At 35.7% G+C, this 17,912-nt stretch overlaps 1 protein-coding gene across 1 annotated transcript in view; it reads right to left on the minus strand.

Moving 5' to 3' along the window:
• The window catches only part of INTS6 (integrator complex subunit 6), an 84,217-nt gene extending 66,816 nt beyond the window's left edge, over nt 1–17,401 (minus strand). Inside the window, exons 1-3 of the mRNA XM_016213830.2 lie at nt 17,149–17,401; nt 16,684–16,761; nt 15,740–15,889 (exon numbers count right to left, since the gene is read on the minus strand). Of these exons, the coding sequence (XP_016069316.2) occupies nt 15,740–15,889; nt 16,684–16,761; nt 17,149–17,259 (339 nt within the window). The 5' untranslated portion in view covers nt 17,260–17,401. The remainder of the gene's footprint in view (nt 1–15,739; nt 15,890–16,683; nt 16,762–17,148) is intronic.
• Nucleotides 17,402–17,912: the final 511 nt, after the last annotated feature.

Here is a 17,912-nt window from a genome sequence, read left to right on the forward strand (position 1 = left end):
ATTCTCAGCTACTAACAATGTTCAAGGACAGAATGAAGTTTTATTGGATATGATGTTAAAAAGCATATAGTAAATTTTAATGTGGATATGAAGCACTTGGAGATCCTGATAAAATGCACGTTCTAATTCGGTAGGTCTGGAATGGAGACTAGTGTTCTACATGTCTAACAAGATTGCAGTCCAGGAGATTCTAATGTGCACAAACCATACTTAAAATAGAAAAGATGTAAAAGGGTTTTACATGCATGTGCTGTTCTTTGGGTCTATAACCTTTCCCTTACACATTTATATAACTCTCAATCACTAGCCTATTACAGTACATACTCAATATTTGTTGAATTTACAAACACTTTCTCATACAGTAATTGTGATTATAACCTAATCATCATAAAGTACTGAGGGTAGGGGGTCTGGCAGATTACATTTCTTAATCAAGTTACATAACTTCTAAGCACACATATACATTTTTCAAACTGGTGTCCAGGTGGAGAAAGCTTCCTCTGGTCAAATAAAATAAAATGTTAAATATAACCTCTAGAGGATTTCAAATGCACAGTAGCAGTCAAACGTTACAGAAGCTTTCCAGGAATAAAACATGAATTTACCTTCCCTTCGTCCTCTACAACATTCATGGTAAATAGGACACATTTTTGGAAATACTACATTACACTACATTGCCTCTCATACCATTCACTCCCAACATAAATAATAAATTCTAATAACGCAGGTCTTCTCATGGATCTAGAAACAGACAATGTTTATTCCCATCTCAGAGCTCTGACCTGTTCCCTCAAGTAGAATGCTTTTCCTTTTCCCTGCCCACAGCCCATCCAATTCCTAATCATTCCGTAAGGCCCAGTTTAAGTCTTCCTCTTCTTCCATGAAACCTTCCCTGATTACTCTGGCCTTAAATAATTACACCCTTCTCCTTCTCTAAATTCTAATAGCAATAGTTTTCAAACCTAAGTTAAATAAATATAATATGTTTATATTATATTTAATATAGATAAATAGAACAAAATATAAATAAAATATTTCCTCAAATAAAATTGGATTTAGAGTGGTTTCATGGAGTACATTTTGAATACCACTTTCCCACAACATTTATCCTAACAACTTATTTTTAATTTAAATATATAACGCCTTGTACAACAATATGAATATATTTAACACTACTGAACTCTATGCTTAAAAATGGTTAACATGGTAAATTTTGTTGTGTTTCTACTACAAATTTCTAAAAATACACCATCTTGTATTAGTTGTTATTGTTTCATATGTTTCAATACATTGAAGGCAAGGATCATGTCATATTTCTTCCTCAGCCCTGAGCACAAAATATTTAAGCATTGGGTACTTAAGTATTCATTATACACTAATTATATAGCCTAATACAAATCTGTCCAAGTTCACAGAACCATTTAAAATTACTAAAACTTCAATAAGCTTAAAAAATGCTATCTTTACTTCAATATAAATGAGTGCTTCCCAAACTTAAAACTTAACTCATTAACTTGCTAGGCTACACGGGTACATGACCTCCCTCCTATATGTCTGGCCATCACTGTCCATTCACATTCACATTTGTCATTCAAACACTTACTGAGTGGCTACCATACAACAGGCACTGTATTAGGTGCTTAACATATAATCTCTACTCTCATACATAATAAATATATATACCCTTGTACAATAACAATAACTCTCCTCTCCTGGTCTCTACAAATATCATTTTAGCTAAAATTTTGGCAAAGGGAGATAAAGAAAACCAGTATGTCCTATTACCTTCAAAGCTACTGTATTTTTATTCCATCCCTAAGCTAAAACTACTTTGGCTGACTTGCTGCCTTTCAAAAATAAATGAACAAATCTCTTAAAGCCACCATAGCATGGACAAAGACATTTTAACCTAAGTCAAAGTCACATTTTCTGACCAAAAGTTTGACATCCATCCATTCCTATTCCTGTATAAACATATTGAGAATTATGCCAGAGCAAGTTAAAACACATTCAAATTTAGCAAAAAGTCTGTGTCACTAAAATTTAAGTTTAATTCAAACACTAAATTCCAAGTTTACCATAGTCTTATACACATAGTACTCTCCCCACAGAGGCTATTCCTGAAAATACAATAATCATGTCCCGAATAATGATGATGATGATAATAATAATAATAATGACAAAGAAGTTACCTCAGCTGACCCAAAAAACTTGGTGAGGTAAGTAAATGTTCAGAGAGATTAAGTGATATAACCCAAAGTCACCTAGCTGGTAAATGGCAAAGCTAGAACGTTAATTCAACTCCAAATTACAAGGTCTTTCAGCAGCACCTGAAGGTTCTGTTGGTAGCAGATAACAATTCTACAACCAATCTTGATGATGCTGTATTCACCCAACAATGAACGGTGTTAGTCAGTTTGATTTAATATATTCTGTCTACAGTGAAATTAACTACAGTAGGACTATTGCTTTACTTGGTTTCCTGCTGCTGTGATTTCTTACTCATCAGTTCTTCTATATATAAATCAATATACCTTCCCCAACAAAAGCATACTGGAAGAAAACATATATCAGTGTTTACTTTTAAAAACTATATAACTTCAACTTTCAGACAGTAGATATACAAATACAAGATAAAATATTTTCTTTAATGGCTTTAAATTTTGGAAAATTTAGATAAAGATCAAAGGTAGGAAAAAAAGTAAAGAAAAACAGGATTATTTTCATTCTACCTATGGATTTGAGGTAGTTTCAAATCTTTACCTTTAATTGCAACTATTTTACATTTTTATTCTTAATAAGTATGTTTATAAAGTCACTCAATTGAGAAACAATCCATATTATAATTTCCCTCAAAATTCACCTTGGTCATAAAGCTATAAACAGACTTTTGCGTAGTTATAAAATCTCAAATAAATAAATAAATAAATCAGCTCTGCTATGACAAAGGCAGCCAGTAGAGGGACTAAAAGTCTACTTTTGCCATTATCGGAATTAATCTCAAGATGCTTTACTCTGAAAGCAGTGGTTCTTGGCAAAGAAATCTATACATGTTACCAGAAAATATAGTGCAAAGTATAATATTCTACCTCTAGAGCTATTTGCTAATGGAAATCCTGTCACTTAGAAAATTTTATTTTAATATTGGTCAAAAGTCTAGGGTAAAAATTTTTTAGAAAGTAAAAATTTTCACTTAGGTTCTCTCAATAATTTAAAAATATCGCAGTGTTAAACAATTCAATTAAGGCATAATGCCAGTAAAAAAATTTAAAGAATATAATTAAAGTAAAGTAGAACTTATCCACTAGAACCTGTTTCACTTTTGTTAAAAAAAAAAAGCTTTTTAAAATGTTAAAACATTTTGCAAAAATGTTTTGCAAATGTAAAAATAAGGCTAATTTCTCCCCAAATACAAACTAGCCTGGTTCTCAGAATCAGAATTTTTAATTTCCCCCCCCAAACTGTCAATGTATTGGGGGAGGAGCACAGGAATTTTACTATACCCTTAAACAGTTCTTAGCGATTATCTTCTGAAGCAAAAGGCAAGCAACCCTGGGCATTTAGAAAACTTTTAGTTGCTATTCTGCTATAGGACCAAAGGGATCAAGTTTTCTTTCACTGCCATCATGCTCCACCATGCTACCAGTTCCTTGAACAATCCCATAAGGATAGCCAAGTGCCTGTGTGTGCTACACTTTTCCCATGGCTTAAGGCTTCTGTGAGGAAAATGTGAACCAAAAGTGAGCTCTCTGGCTCTCTTGTGGTAGCATCTTCAGTTAATACTCACCTTTCACTTACTACCTAATTTGCTATATACGACGAAAGCTATGGCCAATAGCAATCAACAACAGATATTAAGATGTATAACATCTATCACCTAGGAAGTATATAAAAACTCCCAGAAACAGCCTGTGCATTTTCAATCTGAAACTTCCAAGTAAATAAAATAAGCAAAAAATATGGGAAGGGCTGCCTTGAGAAATACGTACTATACCACTAAGGGTTCTACACTAAGCAGGACTGCTGCTAAAATTTTCATAATGGTTAAGTTGCTACATTAGATCTTTAGGTTTTCTTTACGTACATCTGCAGAATCTGCTTAATAAGAATATGAAATGAAGCCTGCATTATCTATACTACTTTCCTCTATTACCAGATAACAAAGAGATAACAATGTATCTTAAAATATGACAAACCACCTCATATTCATTTAGAAACTTCTGATATAATTCCTATGTAATTTGTCAAAATTCAGATTCTATAAAATATAGAAACATTAATACTAAATACAATATTCTTGTACTTTAAGCTTATTTCTAAAAGTACCTAAGGATACAATTCACACCCAAAGACTGACTAGTCATAATACTGATAATAATAAACACTATTACAACTATACATAACTGAGAAAAGCATTTTTAATACATACTTTGCAACACAACTAAAATATGTAACATTCTTTACTTCACTATTGCTCCAACTTTCAACATTTGCACACCACAACCAGAATTTTTTCAGTATCTTATTATTACCTACACTAATATTTACATATTTAATATTTTTCTTTAAATCAGTTCCATTTTTTTATTTTAGCCTAAAACTACAGTAGTAACATCTGTGAAATCATACTCCTAATTATATTTAAGAATTACATTTCCTATTCAATAATTCATTGTCATTAATATTGTTTAGTTACTTTTTTAAAGGATGGGGAGGTTCATTACATTACAGGGATGAATATACAACAGGTTAATTACACATTCCAAACAAAATATAATAATACTTAAGTCAATAAAGGCCTGACAGGTGTACATTTAAATCAATATCCCAAGGCCAGAATTACAAATTTTGTTTTAGAATTCAGCAAGGTTATTACTTTTATAGTTAAGTTCTCAAGTGGTGTGGTAGAAATGAGTCTTTTGATGTAAAAACTCTAAAATATTCATCTTAAGAAATTATTATTTTTAAAACAATATCTTTGACTATATGCAAAAGATCTCTGAAGGATACTTTATAAACTGATTAACCATGGTTGCCTCTGAAGAATGGAAGTGAGCATCTGTGTAACTTTCTATAATGGCTTGAACTTTTTAATCAAGGCATTTATTACATGTTCAAAACAAGTACTACTCAAAACTAAAAGGTGTTTAGTATCCAAAAGTAAAACTTTAAAAACCTGCTAGTGTATAAAAACCTAGAATCTTAAGGTCTAAGTATTAAAAAAATGTTAAAGCTCCACATTAAAATATATTTTTAGTTTCAAGTAATTCCATTATATAATTGTGTGCCAATAATTCCTTTATCTAACCATGTATTTCCTTATGCTAAAAACATAACAGGACTAAAAACAATGGAAAATTAAGACTGGCAAAAGCAGGAGAGACTCCCATATATTCATTTTAATATAATCACTAAGGAGCAATATCTTAGAATTTAATTTAGATAATAAACCAAATACCAACTATAAGAACTAGAAAATTGTATGAAAAAAATTGTCAAGGAAACTCAGTAATTGATAAGGCTAAGTATACTGCAACAAAGGACAGTAATGTATATTCAATGTATTTAAAATATAAGTTATTTAATAATTTCACAGACTTTAAGTTTTACATTTGAACTGGAATGTAAAGTTTGAATAAGATTATTCTAGCAAATAAATAACTGGTTTTGGAAATATTTAAAAGCAGTAGTAGTCGCCGGCATGGCTCAGTGGTTGTGGTTGAGCATCGACCTATGATCCAGGAGATCACAGTTCAATTCCCAGTCAGGGCACATGTCTGGGCTGCAGGCTCAATCCCCAGCAGGGGGCGTGCAGGAGGCAGCCAATCAATGACTCATCACTGATGTTTCTCTCTCCCTCTCCCTTCCTCGCTCTGAAATCAATAAAAACATATTTTTAAAAAATTATCACTGATGTCACAGTGCAAGAGAATCAGTGTAAAGATGGGTGGCATTTCTGAAATTAAATTAAAAGATTTATTTTAAAAAGCATTATAGTTAATGTTCAGGTGACTATCTTCAATCCCAGTGATTAAAAATAATCTACTGTCAAAAACAATAACCTATTGTTTTTAATGCTTTCAGAATAATTGTTTGGATGCTTCCAGTGTTTAAACTCCATGATACCAGGAAGACCGTTGGTTTTTCCTAATATCTAATTAGGTTTACCAGGTTTAAGACAAAGGGAAAGTATTCATTTAACATACCAGTACCAATCCTTGTCATTTACTAGTTACAAATTATATTACTTACTAGCTAATGCTACAATTACTTTTTCTCAAAATACTCAAAACTGTGTGTATTTCTACAATAAACTTTTTTAGATGATTTAATCCTTCACCATGAGTCCTCTAGCTTTGCAGGTCAAAACTATGGATTAAAAATAGTAAAATGTAAGACCTTTTAATGCACAGATAAAAAAGGCAAGAGTACATAGAGACCAGTGATAAGGCCTTATTAGGCTGATATAAATTTGTCCTTTTGTTATACTAATTCTCCTAATTTTAAGTTTAAAATACAGTATCTGTGCAACTATCTCTCAATATACCAATAACCAAAGTTCAAATCACATATGCCCTAAAAAAGAAGTATCGTGACATAAAAAAATCCTTCCTAGGTTTATACTAATGTTTTCCCCCCACAATAAATCTACATTACAAATAAAAGGGATCATATATTTTACATCTGACTTTTCTTCTAGACAAAAAACCTCCTCCCTTCCTTCCTATCCCATCACCAATTTGAATTCTAAAATATACTGTTACAAAGCCATAGAAATGGACTTGGATCTACATTTCCTCAGAGAAGCTTAAAACCTTTCTTGCTTTGAAAATCAAAAACTTTTAAAGTCCTCACTTTTACTGACTGGTTTTGAACAAGAAACAGATTTTGGGGGGAAAACTTTTGTAACACCAACAAGGAAGTATTTCTGGAACAATCTATAGAGCTTCAATTCAAAACCAAAAGCCATTGGGTTTTCCATGGCAAGAAATTTTACTTTAGCTGGAACTACTGAATAGCTAACTCCAGGTTCTTGTGAAGAATTATGAAACAACTTTTACTTTTTTCTCAAAGGTTTCAAATTAGAAAGCTTTACCTTGTTAAGTGTTTACCATACTATTAGGGATGATCATTGTCATCATCATCTGAATTTCTACCACGTACCACCAAGCAGACACTTGCTAAATAATGAACAAATATTATTTCTACATAGTTGAGCTTGGATTTGGGATTCCCAACAACAAAAGGCCGAAATAAAATTTTTGTAAAAATATATATATATTTCTAATTCTTATAAAAATTTTCAAGATTGATATTACCACCATTTTGTGGACAGGAAATTTGAAACTCAGTGAGGTTTAAGGGACTTGACAATACAACATAAGCTAGTAAGTGGCAGAGCCAGGCACAGTCAGTTCTAATGAAACAGTTCTTTCAGTATCATACTGCTTGTTCTAAAAGGAGCTGGATAAAATACTCTATGTAACCATAATTCCAATTTTTAAAATTCAAATAAAAGGAGATTCACAAAAATAGTAATATGTTAAAATAATAAATTATGTTGTATATCACTTAATCTTTACCACAATCCTGCAAGATAGATCCTTTCATCCCATTTTCCTAATGGGGAAACTAAGGCTGAGAGGTTGGTTACATGACTTGCTAGGAACTCATGGGTGGAGTGGGAATTCACACAGCCAAGCAGATTTTTCTGAATCTTAAAACACAATGGTTAGAGATTTTCAAAATTATCTTATGTTAAACGAAACATAATAGTTAACGAATTACAAAACTGTCCATGTAAAAAGTTGTAATTACAGCATAATTTTAACTGGCTGGCATAATACAGCGGGGGAAGTCGATTAACTGACTAGGTTAATAGCTCTATATTAACTAACTACATCAAAAATGTAATAAACTCTGAAATAAAAAAATCAAGAGTGCTATTAAATACACACATATATTAGCAACTAGGCTTAAACTAATATTGGTAAAAAATCCTGTCAACTATCCTCCAAATCCAGTCTTATTTTTTTCCAAACAAGGGAGGGGGGACGAAATCCATCTGAATCTAACAGTATTTTAATAGGGTGTTACAAGAAACACTAAATGTAACACACTAACAAAATGAAATGCCTAGTTTTCAGAGGAACTGAAAGACTGTGTATTTCATCAGAAAATTATAGCCATACCCCTCAAAAAAGGGCTCAGATCTACTGGTTATGCCTTTAACCAAAATTGAAATATTACATAAACTACTAAAAATCTGCATAACTATTCCATAACCAATTGCAATCTTTAAAATACTTCAGAAATGTTAAGAAATTAAGCATTTTAACTTCTCTAGGTCTTACTTTCTTCATCTATAAAATGAAAAAGGTGGAGAAAACTTCTAACATCACTTTGAATTCTAAAGCCCTATGAAACAATAATCATAGTACTTATAGAAAGCCCAATGAAAAGTCTGTCAGTAGATGCAAAGTTTAATTTTTTTGCAAGAGTGTATATACAAGTTCAGTAAGCTTCCTTCTGACTTAGGACCTTAGTATTAAGTTGTATCTCAATAAAAGGTTGGTGGGGAGAGAAATCAGGGAATAAATACAATCTAAAATCCAAAAAAACTTCAGTATTTTGTTTATGGTCTGGAGGCCATGCTTAAGTTAAATAGATTAATAATAAAGCTAAACAAAAAATAAATTTATATAAGGAATTTTAATTTAAAAAAAACTGGCTGGTTTATGTGACCCAAAAAAAAAAAAAAAAAAAGCTCACCAAGATGATTTTATTTATACATTATAAATTTGGGTGAAGGATTATGATGGCTAAAAATTTCAAATATTTAACAGAATCTAAAGTTACAAAATACTGCACAAACTCTTTGAAGAAATGATGACATGAACATGGATAAACTATCATTTTAGCTAATTCTGACCACAAATGATCTCAAATCAATTCAAAATACTTGAATAAGTTAATTATTTCCTTCAAATATTAGATTTGTTCCTGGCCTTTTAATTTTCAGTTGTACATAGTTTAATAAACAATTATTGGCATCCTCTTGCATGAAGGAAAAATAAAATTCTTTGAAGAAACAGAAGCTTTTACTTTTGTCTTTTATACTTATTTCTTTTTAATAATTTCTAATTAAGAATGCAATGATATCCTTATTGTCTTTCATTTTCTTTTGAAAGATCATAATGGTAGTTTTTGACCCTTTAGAAAACAGATTTACAGTGTAAAATTATGAAGAAAAATTATAGCAAGTGTTTTCAAAGAAAATAAAACCTTCAAATTTTTTAAATTACCACCTTTAAAACTAATGCTCAATGGGAAATAAGTCATATCCATTTTATGCTACTTTGAGCTCAAACCTTATTAAAATAACCTTTGATTTACTCAACAGCTGTGCTCCTCAAAGCTTCCTTGCAAATCAAACTTGTTTAAATCTCATCTTAAATGCATGGGGTGGGGGGCAGGAGATCCTTCTTTGAAAGAACCCTAAAGTATGTGCTTTTGTCTCTTAAGGGTTCCTTTTCTAACATTTATTCCTGCAAAACAATGACTTTCTGATTTACCTGCTGTACTATCTCAGCTTTCACTTATTTTTTTTTTATAAATACTATCCCTATACTTTATTCCCTCCCTTTACCAATTGCCATTATGACAACTTTAGCCAAGTTATAGTATTTACTTTTCACACTGCTTCCCAAAAAATAATACAAATCCCAAGAAAAAATATACACTTAATATGCCACTAATAGATTTTAAACCATGTAATAAAAATCAGCTTAACATATCACTAAATTTTTATAACTGTAATTTCAAATTTTAAGCTGTAGAAAACTACAGGTAAATAAACTTATCTAGTGATTAAATATATATATATGCGCTTTGTGTCCTACTGAACAAGCACTTCATAATTTTTAAAATACTTTTTACTATCCCATCCCATTTAACCCTCTCATCAAATCTCTCATTGATTCTATCATAACAATACAATTACTTCATTACTGGCAATTTGAAATATGAAGAAGAGTCAGAGTGGTAAAGTGACTGCCCAATGTTACAAAGTAATGCAAATGTTAAGGTCAGGACTGGGATTCAAATTTTCACATTCCTGGCCAATCTGCTTCTTTTACACAAGTTAAATAAAGATGTAGAGCCCAGGCAGCTTGGGTAAGTGGCTGAGTGTAACCTATGAACCAGGAAGTCACAGTTTGATGCCCGGTCAGGACACAAGCCCAGATGCCAGTTAGATCCCCAGTGGGGGGCGTAAAGGAGGGAGCCGATCAATGACTCTCTCATCATTGATATTTCTCTCTCTTCCTCTATCTCTCTGAAATCAATAAAAGCATATTTTGAGCCCGGCCAGGCGTGGCTCAGCAGTTGAGCATCGACCTAGGATCCAGGAGATCTCAGTTTGATTTCCGGTCAGAGCACATGCCCAGGTTGTAGACTTGATCTCCAGTTGGGGGTGTGCAGGAGGTAGCCGATCAATGACTCTCTCCTCATTGATGTTTCTCTCTCTTTCTTCCTCTCCCTTCCTCTCTCTCTGAAGTCAATGAAGACATATTTAAAAAAAAAAAAACATATTTTGAAATAAAGAGAAAAAGCATTTAAGCAAGTTTGACTGTAGAGTCCCCTATCAGCCAACAATAATTACTGAAAATAATTTTAGGAGGCTTAAAAGTTCAGGGCCTTGCCAAGACCTGAGTGGGAAAAGGACAGTCTCAACAAATGGTGTTGGGAATACTAGATGTCCACAAGCAAAAGAAAGAAGTTGGAACCTTACCCTATACCATATACAAACATTTATTCAAAATAGATTAAAAATTTAAATGAAACAACTAAAACTCCCAAAACAGAATATAGGGGAAAGCTTCAAAGGCATTGGATTTAGCAATGATTGCTTGGATATGACACCAAAAACACAGGCAACAAAAGAAAATATTGATAAATTAGACTACGTCAAAAACTAAAACTTCTGCGCACCAAAGGACCACAATCAGAGTGAAAAGGCAACCCCTGGAATATGAGAAAATATTTGCAAATCAAATTATCTGATAAAAAATTAATATCCACAATATTTAAATAACGCCTATAACTCAAAAAAAAATTTTTTTAAATTTTAAAAAGCAACGGTCTTAAATAGACATTTCTCGAAAGCCAACATACAAATATCCAGGTAGCATATGAAAAGATGCTCAACATAAATAATAATTATGTAAATGCAAATAAACCAGTGGGATATCACCCGACACCCATTAGGATGACTAATATGAGAAAAACAGAATATAGTAAGTGTTGGCGAGGAAGTGGAGAACTGTAATTCTTGTGCACTGTTAGTGGAAATATAAAACAGGGAAGCAATTTGGCAGTTCCTCAAAAATTTAAAAAAGAGGTTTACCATATGATTCAACTGCACTTCAGGATATATATTCAAAAGAATTTCACATTTGCACACCATGTTAATAGCATTATTCACAATAGCTAAAAGGTGGAAGCAACCCAAGTGTCCATCGACAGATGAATGGACAAGCAACATGTGGTATATACATACAATGAAATACTAAGCCTTTAAAAGGAATGAAATCCTGACCATGCTACGTGTACAAACCTTGAGAACATTGTGCTAAGCCAGTCAAAAACAAACACAGTTGACCTTTGAGCACAGGACTGAACTGCAATGGGTCTAATTATATGGGCTTTTTGTTTTTTTAAATAAATACGGTACTACAAATGTCTTTTCTTTATGATTTTCTTAACATTTTTTCTCTAGCTTATTTTATTGTAAGAATACAGGATATAATACATATAACAGACAAAATATGTGTTAACTGTTAGTGGCACTTCCAGTCAATAGTGGGCTATTGAAGCTGTGGGAGAGTCAAAAGCAGTAGGTGTCCCTAACCCCAGCATTGTTCAAGGGGCAACTGTACTATATGATTCCACTTATACAAGGCATCTCTAGAGTAGTCAGATTCATAGAATAAGAAAGTAGAATGGAAGTTGCCAGAAGCTGAGAAGAAGGCAAAATGGGGAGTTATTTGTTTAATGGGTATAGTTTCAGTTTTGCAAGATGAAAAAGTTCGAGACTGGTTGCACAACAATGTGAATGTACCTAACATTACTGAACTATAAATTTGAAAATAGTTAAGACCATAAACTTGATGTTATATGTTCTTTACAATTTAAAATTTAATAATAATATTCAGGGACTTAAAAAATTTACCAAATACAGTTCACCATTGTATTTCCAGTTCTTTTTCAGCACAGTAGTATGTTCAAGTATAACCATCTACTTTCTTTTGAAAAGATGTCTATAGGTCAACAAATACCAAACTATTGGTAATACATTTGTTGATAGCCTGTGGGAAACCAAAAACCCAAATGGGAATCAAGTTTTCATCACTTGACCTACCAATATTAAGAGATGCCTATATTTTGTACTACCCAAGTATTAAATGTGTACTGCTTAAGGAGGAAAAAAAAGTATTTTTATAACTCTACCTGAATTTTCATGCTAAGTTCTCAAAAAGTTCTTTATGCTCAAGAATAAAATTAGTTAAAATTATTCTTCCTAAGATTCATTCTATTTATCTTGTCTGAAAGCCACCATTTTCCAATGAAGTTAACACTTAGCACTGAAAATCCTCAAAAAATTAAACACATATTATATATAACATTGTTGGGTATTGGTCAAGGATTATCTTCACAGACAGGACACAAGAGTAGTAGGTCAGGTAGCATTCTAAATCCTGGAGCATTCTAATCAGCACTAGTATATTGAGTAATAGGAATATGGAATCAGTCCAGTGACAAAAACGATGAATTACAGGCCAGAATAATATTTAGCATCTGAATCTAACTGGAACCTAACTTTAAAAAAAACGGGGGGGAGGAAACAATGTTGGAACAATATGAAAAATAATCCAATCTACGTATAAAACTTTAATCAGACTTCTAAACTTTAGATGTGCCCTAACTTTAGAAATTAAGGCTGATTCAGATTTTCAGTGGCTCTCAAAGATCAGCATTATTTTTGAAACTCTGGTGAACACATGTGAAAAATAGATATATATCAAATTTAGCTGCATTGATAAGCAATTTAATAAGGTACTGCTATAATTAAGGAAAAGATTGACTGGAAGCTACACATTGTTCCATGATTGTAGAAATATCAGCAAATAGTACTGACTATCAAAATTAAATATTTATAAGGACTTCTATATGCAAGGAATTTTTTTTAGTGGGATATCCAAAGTGCTTGAGGAAAACATATACCAAGAATCATTCTTTGTTCTCAGCTACTCTAAACTTACTGAGGCCCTGCAAATTCCATTAGTATCCTAGCTAATATCTCAAAGGTGTTTTATTTACAGATATGCTAATTAATGCAATATAGATATTAAAAATACTTTTAGTCATGGAAAAATCACTTATGTGCATGTATGCAGGGGGAGCAGGTGTGGCAGTATCTATGCCATACATACATACACACACACATACATACACACACACACACACACACAATTAGATGTTTAAGAAAATTTATACCTAAAAGGTTTTCACATGCTCTATAAAATCAATATGCTGTCTTTCATCTAGCTGACCTTTTCTCATTTCCTTCAATTATTGTGATTATATACAAGTGTTTAGTGCTGTGGGCTCCACAGATCCTAGGTACAGAGAGCATGATGAAAGGGAAGTTATTTATGTAAAAACAGGTTATAGAATAAAGATGTTCCACAGAAAATAGGCAGATACAAAGTACTTTTACAAAGAAGAAAATGCATGAACTATATTGAGAATTGAGACATCCAAAATTCTTCACAATTTATCCTTTCACTGAATAGTAAATGTATACTAACTAAATTAGCAGAAGAAAGTCTTATGATGAAATTATCTTCTTGAAAGATGTTTTCTTCTCACTAAACGCTCTGTTCAATCATTTTTTCATTTGGAAGCTGTGGTTTCCTAAATTAGTTTAAATGCTAGTGTCATTTTTATGTACCAATTCAGGACTAAGGCATTAATATTACTCCTTGCCTCCTTGCTTATTCATCAAAATAACTGAGAAGTATTATTCCTCCCCCTTGTTGAATTAATAAATCCAAACATGCAAAAACATCCTAATCTCCAGGCTCTTCTCTTGGTCAAAGTGGTAACAGCACAGCAGGACCACCTTCAACCTCAAACTTTCTGTAAGCTTTATAGACAAGAACTTAAGTGATCTCCAGTGGAAGATGGCAACTGGGAAAAGGAAAATACAAGTTTAAATTACAAATGTCCTCAGACTCTCCATGATCATCAGTTTTTCTAAGGGAGCATCCTAAGAAATATTTTTAATTAGCTTATAGGAAGTAAATGTGTCTAAATGCCTTTCCACTTATGAAATGTAATGCAGAAAAACAGGAAATCAATAGTTCTGCTACATACTGACAACCTGACAACCAAAAAAGGATAACCAAGTAATGGCAAGTTTCAAATTTGTTTCTGAACTGAAATTTAGATCAAAACCTTAAGCAATGAAAGACTGTACAGCACTACATAAAACAAAGAAATATGAAAGGAAAGGAAATCCATTATTTTACAGGAAAAAAAAAAAACCCTGAAAAATTCATGGCAAATCTGCCTAAAATACTGAGTTGCAAAATAAAGCAACACAGAGAGGGGGAAACAAAAAGATTAACGTGGTAGGAAAATACACATTTACTTAATTAAACAATGGGAGTGCAATTAGATAAAAATAGAAACAAAGTGACTCTGAATTTCAAGACATATTAAATGCTATATGGCTAAGATACCCCTAAGTAAAGTGCAAACATTTCTAAACCAAGGGAAAAATTCTGTTTCTTTCTATATAAAGCAAACACAAGTTGTAGTAAGGAGATTATTTGCTCCTGAAATTTGTGAAACTCATGAAAACTGTGGTTCAGGAAACTTAAGAACAAAATGTATACCTAAATGTATCATTGCAGTAATAGTGCTTTGCACTACAGCATAAAAATTAAACTTCTTGGATTTAATATGCTTTTATGTGTAACATTACACATAAAACATCTTCTATTTCCCAGGCTTGCAACCTCAAGTTTTAACAGACCACCTTACATTATTCCAAGGTGATTGAAAGCTTTTGTCTCATCTTCAAATAGATAAAAGCAAGTGCAGTAGATGGAGTAAGGAAAGGTCTTTTCATATTTTCAAAAAGCCTCTTTTCTGAGGTTTCAAAATTAAAAAACAAAAACACCCATTTATATAGTTGGTTATTGTATAAGCTTCAAAAGCTGAGAAATCTTAACATATTCAGCCAGTTACTGCACTCCAATGAAAATCTTACCTTTCGGAGTACACAATATGGTTAAATTAAACCGTGATACAACAAACAGAATAATTTCCTCTAACATTTTCACTAATATAGAAATGAAAACCACTAATCAACTAGTGTCTGTAACTTATTGCAGACTAATTGCCTGTAAGCAGAGAATCAGAGAAACTGTGTGGTAAGGCAGGACATTTACCCATTTATGTCATGAGTGCAAGGTAAAAAACACATTTTAAGATGAAAAAGAGGACTATGAAACCTATATAGTATGGTCAGAGTTTCACTTTTGTATTATGTGCATGTTGTATTTTAATCTGAAATGTTTTATACTTGAATTTCATGTTATATAGTTTTGGGACTGTTTTTTTCCACAAAAAGAAAAATCAACTGTTTCCACCTTAATATTCAACCTACCTGCCCATAGTTGTCTATGCCAGTTACTAATCTATTTAAATTTAATAAATCAAAAGCTGTCCTTAGGGATTGGCCAAGAGTCGTAAGTCCTTCAGCCTGAAGGTTTTTCAGTTCATTCATAAACGTTGCATGGTTTTCTTTCCATCCGGCCTAAAAAGAAATACGTAAGAATTTTTTTCATGTTTTAAAGCCATGTATACACGAACAACCACTACAATCTGTGGTTCATCAAGAAGCTGCTTCACTTTACACTATCGTTTGATTAACGCGTTAATACCTTATCACCGCTGAAGAAACTCTCTTCCAAAGGTGGCCAGGGATAAACCTGCCGCGCTACAGCTTTGGACAGCCTAACTACTTTATAACTTCCCTGGGACATGTACTTTCTAAGCTAATACCCAAAATTTAGGGATGCAAAGTGCTAGTGGAAAGCAGACGTGGGTAAGACTTATGAAGTTAACCTACAGCTACCCCACGGGCCTCTCGGGAAGAAGCTTAAGACCAAGACCCGCAGCCACCAAACGAGCTCGATCCCCAGCCTGAGAGAGCGGCCAAGCCTCCGGCCGATTTCCCTTTAATGCAAACCCAGGCTCCGAGCGGCCCGGCCCGGCTGTCACTCGGGCTAACTTGAATAAATATCCCCCACAGTTCATTGCTGCCGCTCACGCCGCGGAGGGGAAATGTCGGCCATGTTGATCGCAGCGCCACCGCCGCCGGGCCGGGCTAGGGAGGGGACGGCGGCGGCCCCGCGACTCCGAGAGGCGCCAGGGCGCTCTAGAGCGGGGGATGGGGTGGGAGCCCGTAGGGAAAAAGACCTCAGGGCCTAGAGCACAGCGGGTGGGGGAGGGGAGCATAATGAAGGGTGAATGGGGGGGAGGCGGAGGGCGAGCGAGGAAGGAACAGGGAAGGGAAGGGAAGGGAAGGGGGAGGGCAAGGGCTGTTACCTTGATAGCATAGGGCGGCTCTTCGAAAGTGACCAGCATATACCTGTCTCCTCTGCTGGCAGGATCCCGGGCACGGAGCTGTGGGAGAACGGGTGGGAGACGGGAGGAAGAAAACGGCAAGCGAAAGGGAAGCACAGAGGCCAGGTTACAAGGCGGAGTAGGGGCGCCCAGTGGCCCCGCCGCCCCCCTACAGTACTGCACATGCAGAGGCCACCCCTCCACGCCACCCCCCACACACAGATCGGCCCCTACACACCGCCTGGGGCCGGAGCTCGGGCCCGGGCCGAGCCCGGCTCGCAGCGCACGCCCGCCCGCGCGGTGGGGGAGGGGGTCCCCGAGCCCGGCAGCTCCCGCAGTCAGGTCCCCGACACCTCCGCCTCGCCGCCCCCGGCCGCGCTCCCCGCCACCCCTGCCGCCCGCGGGCCGCTGGGCCGGGGTCGACGCCCGGGCTCGGTCAGTCGGTACCTTCATGAAGGTCTCTACCGCGCCTTTGGCCGTGTCCAGGTAGGTGGTGCCCAGATGGCTGCGCTGGTTCATAGAGGCAGACGTGTCTATCAGGAACAGTAAGATGGGCATAGTGCTGGCCAGGGACACCGGGGCCCGAGGTGGTAAAGAAAAAGGAGATGGTAGAGGTGGAGGCGCCGGTGGCGGCGACCGCCGCTACGCGGGGCGGGGGAGCGCGGCCCCCGGGAGGAAAACACCGTCTGGGTCTTTCCTCCGGCTGCGGGGAGTTTCTCCCCCGATAGTTGAGAGGAAACTCCCAGACCCAGTCCTCCCCGTCGTATCCCCGTCTCCGCCTCCTCCTGCCTGCCTGCCCGCTGGGGCGGGCGCACGGCCGTCTGTCTGTCGGTCGGTCCGTCCCCCCCGCCTCGGGGGTCCCGTCCCCGTTCCCGGCCCCTGTGTGTGTCCCAGCGGGAGACGGGCCTGGCTCCCCACCCCACCCCCGATGCAGGGAGTGGGGACCTGGGAGGTGGCGAAGAAGGGAGTGGGCTGAAGGGAGATTGGCCCCGGGGCTGTTGGGAGAAGTTTCAGGGACTCCCTCCGCACCCCGGCGGTGTCACCACTTTCTCAGCCCCTCTCGCTACTGAAGCGCTTTTCTCTCTCACACTCCGGTTTTAACTCGGGCAGGGGCTGCAGAGGCACCGCCCCCTGACACGTCCTCGCGCCACGTGACGCACCGCTCCGGTATTCCATTGGCTAGTCCCTAGCCTCTCATTAGCATATTCAAA

Source organism: Miniopterus natalensis, chromosome 2 (genome assembly GCF_054644295.1).
Source record: "Miniopterus natalensis isolate mMinNat1 chromosome 2, mMinNat1.hap1, whole genome shotgun sequence".
In the NCBI taxonomy this organism is placed as follows: domain Eukaryota; kingdom Metazoa; phylum Chordata; class Mammalia; order Chiroptera; family Miniopteridae; genus Miniopterus; species Miniopterus natalensis.